Genomic DNA, 12,132 nt, shown 5'->3' with positions numbered 1-12,132 from the left:
ATGAACACAGAGGGAGTGTATAGTAATATGTATAGATTTCATTAAGCAGGCACACTTGCAGATGACAGGAATACTAGGTTAACCCTTGACTAGTTAGAGCAAGTTTTTGACCTCTCTTGTTGGAACTAGTTTATGGTCTCATTCAGCTCACTGGCCTTGGAGTCAGCAGGACCTAAATTCAAATTTGACCTCAGACAATTATTACCTAGCAGTGTGACCTTGGACAAATCACTTATCCCCAATGCCTTGCAAAAACCAACCAACCTACCAACCAACAAACCAACAAACAAATAAATAAACAAATAAACTAAGCTTTCAGTGTGAGCATTTTTGCCTTGTAAATCAGCAAATGCTAAGGGATAGGGCTTAATTTATTAATTTTTATTTTCTAGACTTCAAAGTAAGTTGAAGAAAATTTAATAATACAGAATAAATTTAAAAATATGTCCTAGAGAGTTACTTGTAAACATTAATCAGAAGGACTGATCCTTTCCCTTTTTTTGGGAGAGGGGGTTTCTTTGTGGTATAAGACTAACAATAGTATCATTAGATCAAAGAGTACTCACAGTTTTGTAATGGCAGGTGGTGGGTAGTGTAATTCCAAATGCTTTCCAGAAGAGTTTGATGATTCCATAACTCTATCAACAGTAAATTTGCATTCATGTTCTCTAAAAGTCCCCTTAAAAATTATTGTGTTCATTTTTTGGTTATCTATTCCAGGTTGATAGGTATAAAGCGTCAATTCAAATTTGTTGCAATTTATATGTCTCTTACTATTATCGATTTACCATATTTTCCTATGTACTTGTTAATTACTTTTTTTTGAAAACTGAGCATTCACATTCTTTGATTATGTATTGGGTCATGTTTTTGTTCTTATAGCTTTCTGCCAGTTCCTTATTAATTTTTGATACCAGACATTTATTTGAGAAATTTCTTTTATTTTTTCCTCAGATAACAGTTTCCCATTTTATTCTGTGATGATTTTGTGTAAAAACTTTTAAATTTTCTGGAATCAAAACATTTTTCTCTCTCCTGAGATACTTTTTATTCTTTGATCAAGAAATCTTTATATATGGGTAGAAAAGTTTATCCTTTAATGCTTTAATTTGTTCATGATTTTTTTTTTATATCTAGCTCTTGGTTCCACTTGGAACTTATTGAGATAAGTGGTATGAGATATTTGTCTTAACTTAATTTGGGATAAACTATTAATAATTTTGTCAAACAGTGAGCTTTTATCTCAGTTCATTGCCTTAAAAGACAAAACAAAGCAAAACAAAACTACACAAGAGTACTCTCTTTGATTACTTCTAGGTCTTGTATAACTAATCCAGGGATACTTTATTTTTACAATTTTTTTAATAATGTACTCATTTGGCAATCTGAAAAAACCTATATATCCATTTTCATAATGTTTGTTACCTACATTCATAATTGTAATAAATGCCAAATTACAATTAGAGTTTATTGAAAATAATGATTTTTTCCATCTATATCCCATACATATCCCACAAAATCTATTTATAGATCTCTGATCTAATCTATTCCACCGAGCAACTTCTCTATATTTTAATCAGTACAAAATGTTTTAATTATTTACTACTTTGGATTTGTTTTTTTGATCTGTTATTTCTGGGCTCTCTTACTTTTCCTTCTTCATTGTTTTCTTTGAGGTTCTTGTTCTTTGTTAGATTTGGGAATTATGGGAATTGAGTAAATCATACTGATTCCATCTTGTGACTCAATTCTCAGTCTAGCTTAGTTCTGTTTCTATTTAATTATGAGTCCAGTGCGAAGCGGAGGAGGCCTGGTCCCAATTTGTTAGGCAATTGCATGCATTGCTTAATAGATCCATATGTTCAGAAGCTTCAACCTTTGTTTCCTCAATTATTTCCCCTATCATAATAGTATGTAAATGATTATATACATTTTTATAAATTGTATTGCCACTTTTATTATTTGCCTACCTTTAGTTTGATATTTCCATTTATTTTCTGCCTCCTGTGATTATTTTTTCTCTTACTAAAAGATTTTTGTTGAGAATTAAAGAAATACTGATAATTTGTGAACTTATTTTGTGTGCTATTTGCCATTTTTATTTCCTCAGTTTCTTTTGCTTGCCTCCTAATCTTTTTAATAAAAAGCTTTGTATTTTATTAAATTTTTTTCTTTTTCTGATAGAATTATGAACTTTAAATTGTTTTTATTACTAAGCATAAGACATTAGGTTTATTGTTTTCTTGATACTGAACAAACTTTGAATTCTTACCATAAATCCATTCTAGTTGTAGTATATAATCTATTTAAATTTTGTTATCTTTTAGTGAATATTTTAGTATCCATGCTCTTTATGTATATGAGAGTATAACTATGACTTAGGTATCAGGACCAATTTTGTCTCAAATAAAGAGTAGAGTAGGATCAATTATATTCTATCTTAGCAAATAATTATACAATATTGGATTTGATTATTCTTTAGATGTTTTATAAAATTCAATAGAATCCCTCTGGAAATCCATCTCCTTGCATCTCCCTTTCCACTTTAAGAAAGTCTATTATAGCTTGTTCATGCCTCCCCCTAAGATTGGGTTATTCTCTGATTTTTGTTTGGTTAATTTAGACATTTTATATCTTTGTAAATATTATTTCATTTGTATTCTTTTATTAGCATATGATTGAGCAAAATAATTTGTAGTAATATTCTTTATATTTTACTTGCTGTGAATTAGCTACTTTCATTATTGATACTGATAGTTTGATCTTCCTCTCTTTTTAAAAAATCAATTTGTAAAATAGTCTATGTGTTAGTTGCTTTTTAAAGTAACCACTAGGTTTATGTAGCTATTAAATAGATTTTTTTTTATTTTCATTTTTTAGCTCTTTGATTTAAATTTATTTATTTTTTTACTTTTTGATTTCTTTTGCTACTTTTCTAGGTTGTTGTTACCATGTGCACAGTTTATTGATTTGGCCTTTTTTTGTGGATGACAGTATTTAGAGATACAACATTTTCCATATATAACAATTTGGCTACGTGCCAAAACAAAAGTTTTGATATAGTGACTCATTGTAGGTTTCTTTAATGAAGTTACTTTTTTTCTGTGGTTTTTTTTTGATCCATCAATTCTGTACAACCAGATCATTTAATTTCCATTTAGATTTTAATCTTTTTATTTTCAAAAAACCTTCAGTGGCTATAATTTTTATTGTGTTGTGGTCTATAAAGAATATTTTTTGCTATTTCTCCTTTTCTACATTGCTTATAAGGTTTTAAAACCTTTATATAGGGCAACTAGATGGCAGAGTGGATAGAGCACCAGTCCTGGAGTCAGGAAACCTGAGTTCAAATTTGAACTCACTTAATAATTGCTTAGCTGTGTGACCTTGGGCAAGTAACTCTTAACCCCATTGCCTTAAATAAATAAAAATAAACCTTTATATAGGGTCAATTTTTATAAAGGTGTAATCAATGTGGTATTCAAAGCTGAAAAAATTGTATACTTCTTTTAGCTTCAATAATTGTTAGTGATCTATCTGATATAAATTTTCCAAAATTCTATTCAAGTCCTGTAATTGTAAAAAATTTCAACTTCCTATTATTTCTAGTTTTTATTAGATATCTCTGAGAAGTCTAAAAGGGATATATTAGGACTCCTAATTTTGCTGTTTTGCTATTTATTTTCTCTTGCAATGAAATTAATTTTTAATACGTTACTATGAGATTCAGTGTATATATTCATTGAATATTGTTATTATTTCAGTCTAAAATCAACATATAGTTTTTCCTGCTTATATCTTTTAAGTATGTACATCTTAATGTTACTTTGTCTTAGATCATGACTATTCCCCCTACTTTTTGTTTATTCACTTAAAGCAGAGGCCAGAAAACTACTACAGAGGTTTAATTATAGCTTTTGAGTTAAGAATTTTTTTTTTACATTTTTGCATACAAGGAAACTTTATTTTAAAATGTAAAAAGCATTCTTGCAGGCCATACAAAAACAGATGCAGACTAGTTTGGCAACTGTAAATCTCAAGCATAACCAGTTCTGTTATGGTCATTTGTCTCTGTGAATGTTTATGTTTTTAGTGTGTTCTTATAATCAACATATTGTTGGATTCTACTTTCTAATCCATTCTGTTTTCTTTCTTCATTTTATGACTGCTAGGTGTCGTAGGCTACTAGGTGATATAATATATAAAATTCAGAGTTAAGAAAATGAGTACCAATGCAACCTCAGACGCTAATTCTTTTGAGCTGCAAAATTCCAATCAGCAATAAAATACTACTGAAGTTATTAAGGTGATCGGTAGCCGTGTGTGTGTGTGTGTGTGTGTGTGTGTGTGTGTGTAATATATATACATATATATGTATGCATATATATGTCTCTCTCTCTCTCTCTATATATATATATATATATATGTACATATATACATATATATATATATATATATATATATATATATATATATATATATATATATATATATTGTCCTTGGGAGGAATGGGGAGATGGGGAGGGAAGTTTGGAAACTTTGGAAACTTCTGAAGTTTGGAAACTCTAATGATTGCTTAACCTTCAGAAATGAAGGAACTCCCATGTTTGGTTAAGGGCAATGTCTTTGTGCGTAAGGCTTCTCTCAAGTCCTGACCTCTGTCTTGCCACTGGACTCTGAAAATCCTGGAAAAGAGCATGAGGATGCTGACTCTACTCAGCCCTGCCTCACTTATAAATTTACTTGCAAGTCAGGATATCACCTTTCTGATGTCACTGGCCTTCCTCAAGAACGAAGTATTAACAAGAACTATAGCTAGGGGTCATCAGTGAAAGGTCATCAATTGTGAACTACTTTATCTGGGGCTTTTTAACCGTCATTTTATCTGGGGTTTTCCATGATTCCTCCAATAAAAGTATTTCACTAGTGTTTCCTAGAGACCAAGAAAATTGTGATTTTTAAAGTAAAAGGTTACAAAGGAGTAGGTGTTAATGATTCATAAGGGTGGAGAAGGAAATGAGCCTAATATTATTATAAGTACTTTGCTTGAAGTGGGGGAGGAGGTAGTTAGTTGTGGCAATTACATTCTTAGTTGACAATATGAGTCTTTCTATCTTTGACAAATCAAAGTGCAATTAATACAATTAACAATACAAGGTGGATTAATCAATCATAATTCTTACCCTAGTAGCATTAAATAACATAATTATCTTACTCATTTCTATTTTACTTAATTCATTAATACAATCACTATTGATCACAATGAACTGAAAAGTTGCTGAATACATTGAGTAGAGATATCAAAATCATTATCACTTTGTGTAAACCTGGACAAGTCACTTAATCCCTTAGTACCTCAATTTCCTCAACAGCAAATTGTGTATAATAAAATCAGATGGTTGTTTTCAACATCAAATGCTATGCTTTATACTTTGTAAACCTTAAAATACTACTATAAAGATATGATGGTTATGTTAATGATGAGTCCATCTCATTCATTCTCACTGTTATAACTGTTAATTTTCTATTTTCTTCCATAATAAGCTTTTAGGCTTTTTTCTTTTACTCTCAGGCCTCTCTTTACAAGGAAGAAGGTAGAAGAGAAAGAGAGGAAATAGGATAGTAATTAATATTTGTAGTGGTCTTTTGTCCTTCCCCTTTTCAACAATTCAGATTCTAATTTCTGATATTTAACACTTTCTCTCTTTTTAATATTCTGTTATAATCAGTCCTTCAAAGCTGAAATTTATTATATTTCTGGTTATTCTATCTCCAAATCTACTCTCTCTTGTATCTCACTTTTTTCTTCTCTATATCTTTTATATACTATATATTTATGTATGTATTCATCCAACTTTTATTTGTTCAGAATCTTCTTCCTTTTGATGTTCCTTTTCTTTCCTTTTTTAACCCAACAAAATAGAAAAAAAATCACAGCCTTTTAGTCTTTTTAACTCCATCATGACTTTTGAAGACATTAGAATTCTGAAGAGATGTTCTTAGTTTCTCCCATAATATTATACAGACACATCAAAATCCTATAGTTCCTTCCCACTATGCACATCTATTTACCTTCCTATGTTTTCCTTGATTCCTACATTTGTATTTCAAAGTTTCTACTTAATATTGATCTTTTTTAATCTGGAATGTTTAAAGTCCTTTATTTTTCCCCACTGAAGGTGAATACTAAGATTTTCAGGATATGCTATTTTTTCAATATGTCTTGTTTATTTTTGAAATATTATATTAAAGTCAAGTCAACAGGTATTTATTAAGTGCCTGTTATGGGCCAGATTTTTTTGCTAAATGTTGGAGACACAAAGATGAAAATTGCTTCTGCTTTCAAGTAGTTCCCAACTAATATAAGTAATATAGCAATAAAAATAACTTTCTACAAACAGGATATGTATAGGATAAAATGGAGATAATCACAAAGTGAAAGGAATTGCTTTAAGGGGAACTGGAAAAGGCTTTGTGGAAAGTGAGATTTTAGTTTCTGATAGGAGTTCCTTGTTATTCAAACTGTTACTTTATGGTTTCTTGGACTATTCCCCCCCCCCCCCTTTTTACTTAGAATTTGATGTGATAATCCCACATGATTTCAGTTTAAGGTTTATTTCTGGAGATGATTAATTAATTTTTTTTCCACTTTGCCCTTTGATCTCAATAGATATAAAATATTTGTGATTTCTTGAAATATAGATTTGTTTTGTAGTAGTTTAGTGTATTTTGTTTTTATAGTGAATTCTTAAATTATCTATCCCTAACCAATTTCCAGATTAGTTTTCCTTTTTAATATTTGTTTCTCAGTCATGTTCAACTCTGTGACCACACTGGTTCCTTCTCTAGTGCATTAAGTAATCAAAAGTTAAGTGACTTGCCCAGGATAACACAACTAAGAAGTGTTTGAGATTGGATCTGAACTCAGGTTATCCTGTTCTGGGTCCAGCATTCTATCCACTGAATCATCTAGCTACCCCATTTAAAAAATAGTAGATATTTTATATTCCATTTTTATGTCTTTTGACTTTTTTCTAATTTTTCTTGTCTCTCAAAATCTCAGTTTATTTTTCCTGTTCTGTTTCATAAAGGGTACACTTCTTGAGCAAGACTTTCTACCTTTTGTTTACTTCCTACTTACTCGGTCTCTTTTCAGTTTTTTTCCTCCCAAACACTCATTTCTAATTATATGTTTTATCTCTTGCTTTTTTCTTCTACAAATTTTGTTTTTTAGCCCTTAAAGTCAAGTTATTCCCCCCCCCCACTTGAGTTTTTGCTTGTAGTTGTTATGGAACCATTCTCTACTTCTGGGTTTATCTCTTATCCCAGAAAATGCATTCATTGCATTTGGTATTTTCTTCCATTTACTCACATTTTCAGCATTTACTTCATTTTACACTTAAATCATATTCATTCTTTGTAATTGAAGACAACCAAGTCATCGTATTCATGTATTACATGTATTACAGTGGGGGAATATTGTACAAAGGCATCCTTTTCACTTGCCTTTTCCAGAACTGTTCTACCCCCCTGCCCTAACTGGTAGGAAACAGGACTATTTTTAATGGTCTGGATGCTGTAGTAGTCTTTTGGCCTTTGAATTGGTTTCTCTTCATCCTGTATCAAATCAGCAACTTAGAGCATCAAGCATGGGCAAACACCAGCATTTGATTTCTGGCGACAGATTATGACAATCTAGGATATCAGTAGGTTTTTCTTCTCAGACCTTTCCACTCTTAAACTACACAATACTATGATATAATTGGCAACAGCTTAACATTAGAACAGCTTGCCAGTCATAGGTCTAAGCTGCTCTGCAATGTTAGTACACTTCCCAGAGCTCAAACTCACCAGATGCTGACTAAAACACTTCAATTTCTGGGGCCTGGGCCCCTATCTCAGGGTGAACCCATTACAGGGTGACCTGCTTTTAGAAAGAAAAGAGAACTCTCCCTGAGGCTCCTGCCACCTTCTTTGGATTGCACTGAACTCCTAGGGCACAGGACTCTACTACATCATTTTCGGGAATCTGAACCCTTTTGATCAATAGAGGGCAATAGAAGCCATCTCCTGTCCCTTCTAGAATGCCACTTGTCTATCTCTCAGGACCTACCAATTCATGTTCAACTGCTGTTCTCATGAATTCTTTCTCCCCTTTGGACTTCAAATGAGAACTTTGCGCTGAGATAACTTTTCTCCAGCCCTCTTGAATAGATTTGGTGGAATTTTTCTATTCTAGTTCTCTCTCTCTCTCTAGTCTGGTTGCTTCAGTCATTGCTGATGTGATAAGGATGAGATCAGCCCTTCCCCTCTTGGAACAATCTTTGGCTTCTGTTTTCATCTCTTTCTGTAAAACTCTGGATGTTGACCTTGGGCTCACTAATCAGAAGTTACTTCCATCTCCTGCCAATACTATGAAAGGACTTGAAGGAAAGTTGGAGCTGGAGATCACAGTGGTCCTCTTATCCTCTACCCTGCTATGGCATGAATTTATCTCCTTTTCTGCTGTCATTATCAGTTCTCTTGGGGAGTATGCCACTGGATCTTGCTTCCTAAAGCATATATCATATATCATATCAAGATATATATCAAGGCTAATTCTGTTCCTGATTTTGTTATTAAAGGCTGGAATCTGACTTCAAGTCCCAAGTTACCATTGCTTACAATGACTTACTACACTTTTCAGAATGGTGGCTTATGAACTGAAGTCTGGATCATGTGCATTCTGGCTTCTCCTGCCATCTCTGCTGGCTATTGCCATGAATATAATTTATTCATGTTATCTCTTCTCTGGCATCTACCTAGTTTATCTGAAATGCAAAGGTTTCCTTATTGTATCCCCTCTCCCCACCTCAATGGGTTTCTGACCTATTATTTGCATAGCTTTGGATTGAGGAAATTACTTTTGATTCATTTCAGTTTTCTTAATCATTGATCTTTAATGGTTCTCTTCAGTGATCCACTAGTATTCATATGGGAAACCCAAGCTTTTCTAGAACTTTTCATATTACTTATTTAACGAAAAATGTCAAAAATCTGTTAAAATACTTTTTACATTTACTTAAACATAATCTTGGAAAAAATAACCTCTCCAATTTATACATTTTTTAGTGAATAAGAACAGAAAATAAATAAAAGAAAAGAGTGTATTCAAGTACTCTAAAAATAACTCATTGTTGCTTATAATATGAATTTAACCTCAAATGAGATTAATTTTACTTCTTACATTATATTCTAAAATCTGACTAAAGTTTAAAAATAAACTATAAAACATCATTAATATGATTAATATCATTAATTTTGTTTTATCCTTTGACAAAAACTTGCTATATATAGTTTTATTTCTGTAAAATAGAAAGTTAACATGCTTTATATTTGATATAATAGTATTTTAATATATTTATATAGTAATTACATATTAATTATTTTATATTTTATATCTTACAAATCTAGCAAGTATTACAAAGTAAATATATTTTCTTAATTGTGTAATCATGGAATCTATAAATAATTAAGGACTCTAAAATTTAATATTTTTAAATTTTTTAATAAGTAGTATGTAACCCTTTATTTTATTTTTCTAGAAGTTGATGGAAAAGAAGACAAACAGGAAGAGTTGCAGTAGATTTAGATAGATGCGATTGTCCATCCTTACCTGTTTGATATGATATTGTTGTAGAAGCAAACTAAATTCTCATTGACAATATCTCTGTTTTGGCTAATGAACCTTTGCTGGTGTCCAAATGCTCGTATTGTTGATACTCCTGACAAAGTTTCACTGAAGTGTGATAGAATAGGAGACCGAGATGCTCCTGCTAACCTCCGGATTTGTCTAGAACTTGCGATGTAGTATCTCTAATAGAACCCACAAAGCACAAATTACAAATTGGCAAAGACAAAACTAATTTTTGGTATTAAAAAAAACACCTTAAAGAACTCATTTGCAAAATCTTTGCTCAAAGGTTCTTTATTAAGGGCGATGTTATTTCTATTCCCTCAACAATACAGTTATTGTGCCTGCTGTCCAGAAGTCTGCATGCAAAGAGTCATACCATTTTTTAGTACTTACAAAGACTTTAGAGTTCATCTAGTTTAAACATCTTAGTTTTACTAATTAATAAAATGAGATCCAGGATTACTAAACAATTTACCAAAAATCACTCAAGGATAATTAGTGGAGAAACCAGGATCAGAACCCAATTCTTTAAGTGCTCTGCTATATCCTATTGTCTTCTCTAACAAATCATGGTTTCTAAATCTCCCTCATTATTCTAGTTAACTTTTTTTAATGATTTATGAGTCGTTACCCACCATCTATGACAGTTCTCCTCTTATTATCCTGCACTTTAAATGTCTCTTGTCACTGGTTGCTTTACTCTGCTTCCCCTCACCCCAAGTATTTTAAGGGCTTCATAGTGAAAGAATATTTAGGTATTCTTGTTCCATCTGCTTTATACAAAGTTCAGAGCTATAGCAACAGATAGAATTGTTAGGAGTTGAATTTAGTCTTCATGTCAGGAAGGATTTTTCTAACAAATTAGTAGCTTTTTCCCTCTCTTAAAGTCTTCAAAGGGAGGTTGGATTACTACTTGTTGGAGATATTGCAGAATGTGCTCTTGCTTAGATATGGATTGAATTAGATTAGCCCTTGAAACTGCTGTTAATGTAGAGACTCTGCAATTCTTACCCACTGCCCTGAGGCTGTTAATTTTAACAACTTCAATTGTATGTATATCTAAATATAATTAAACACAGGTTACCTAGTGACTTTATTAGAGAACAGAAGATGAAGGCACAGGTTTATTCCAGCAAAGTAAATGTCTACAGAATTATCCCTAGGCAAAATTCCAAATAAGTGAAAGATACCCTCAGCATCATCAGTTATATTTCTTAGCTTAATGAATAAGCATAAATATTGGAGATGCACAGAGAATAGTTGGTTATGTGAGGCAAGCAAAATATCTTCCAATCTGGAGGATTGGAAAAAGCATAGCTCAAGATAACACTAGCATAACTTCATCTCACATATCATTTTGTTTTAAAACTCTATTGAAAATATAAAATTTGTGCCTTACATTTTAGCTTTATATTATCCTGTTACTACATTTTAAGATTCAAAAGTTAAGCTATACTTTTATATTAATAAGAATCTAGATTCTTTGACGATTTGGTTCCTTTCTGCTCTTTGTCAAATTTTAAAAGAATCAGAGACAAGGGGAATTTTTATCTCATGCTAAGTTACAGATGACTAAACATTCATCTACTTACTTGTATGGTGAAATATATAAATACAAGGGGGGTCACCACAAGAATGAAGAATGGCAAAGCACCCACTATGACTAAGATTGTTCCAAGAACATCCAGTGTACAGTTTATCCAGCTCCGCAAGTAATAATGGAAACGCATATCAATGATAAATATGTCCTAAAAAGTTAGAATAGAATTGTTATCTCTCCCAGTTCTTAAGCTCAGCCTTTGAGATAAAGGATGAACATTAATGTAATGAAAACATTTTTATATACCATTTTTTGATAACTTGATGTTTTCCTTGTTCTTTGCATTTTTAAAATTACCTTTTGCTCCACCTTACTCCGACACCCCAAAAGAATAGGGCAAGTGACCATAGTTAGACAGCTTGTATTTTTAAAACAGGCTATTTTTTAACAATAATAATCTGAATACCTCCATTCATAGTTTGAAAAAACTCCCACAATGATGGTCCAATGCTTAGAATTTCCAGGAACAAGTTTTTTACCTAATTACCAAACGTGAACCAAATATGCTAACCTCTTGCTCACTACTACATGTAATATGATGTCTAGCAGGTGTCATTTTCATAGACTTGAATCAACTGGTGATTATAAATAAGATTGATATGGTTAATAATATAATTTAATTCTATGTCCTGAACACTATGGACAAAGTTCTTACCCTCTCCTTTGCTATCTTGTGCTTCAAGTATTAAAAACAAGCATTTATATAGAGTTTTATGGTTTGTAAAGTTCTTTACAAATATCTTATTTTATCTTCACAACAACATTAAGAGTAACATGTTTTTATGATTCTAATCTTATGAATATGTAAATTTGAGGCCAACAGACTTACCTAAAGACATACATCAATTGTTAATCA

The 12,132-nt window shown here is 31.6% G+C and overlaps 1 protein-coding gene across 3 annotated transcripts in view; it reads right to left on the bottom strand.

Annotated features, from left to right (window-relative positions):
* LOC141506754 (multidrug resistance-associated protein 1-like) overlaps positions 1–12,132 on the bottom strand; it is a 132,095-nt gene that overhangs the window by 26,388 nt on the left and 93,575 nt on the right. For all 3 annotated transcript variants that reach the window (XM_074213815.1, XM_074213814.1, XM_074213816.1), the window contains 2 exons: positions 11,269–11,424; positions 9,656–9,855 (listed from right to left, as the gene is read on the bottom strand). In XM_074213815.1, the coding sequence (XP_074069916.1) occupies positions 9,656–9,855; positions 11,269–11,424 (356 nt within the window). The remainder of the gene's footprint in view (positions 1–9,655; positions 9,856–11,268; positions 11,425–12,132) is intronic.

The sequence above is a fragment of the Macrotis lagotis genome, chromosome 1 (assembly GCF_037893015.1).
Source record: "Macrotis lagotis isolate mMagLag1 chromosome 1, bilby.v1.9.chrom.fasta, whole genome shotgun sequence".
Lineage (NCBI taxonomy): Eukaryota > Metazoa > Chordata > Mammalia > Peramelemorphia > Peramelidae > Macrotis > Macrotis lagotis.
The sequence above is the reverse complement of the archived record's forward strand: the minus strand, read 5'-3'. Positions and strand labels throughout refer to the sequence as shown.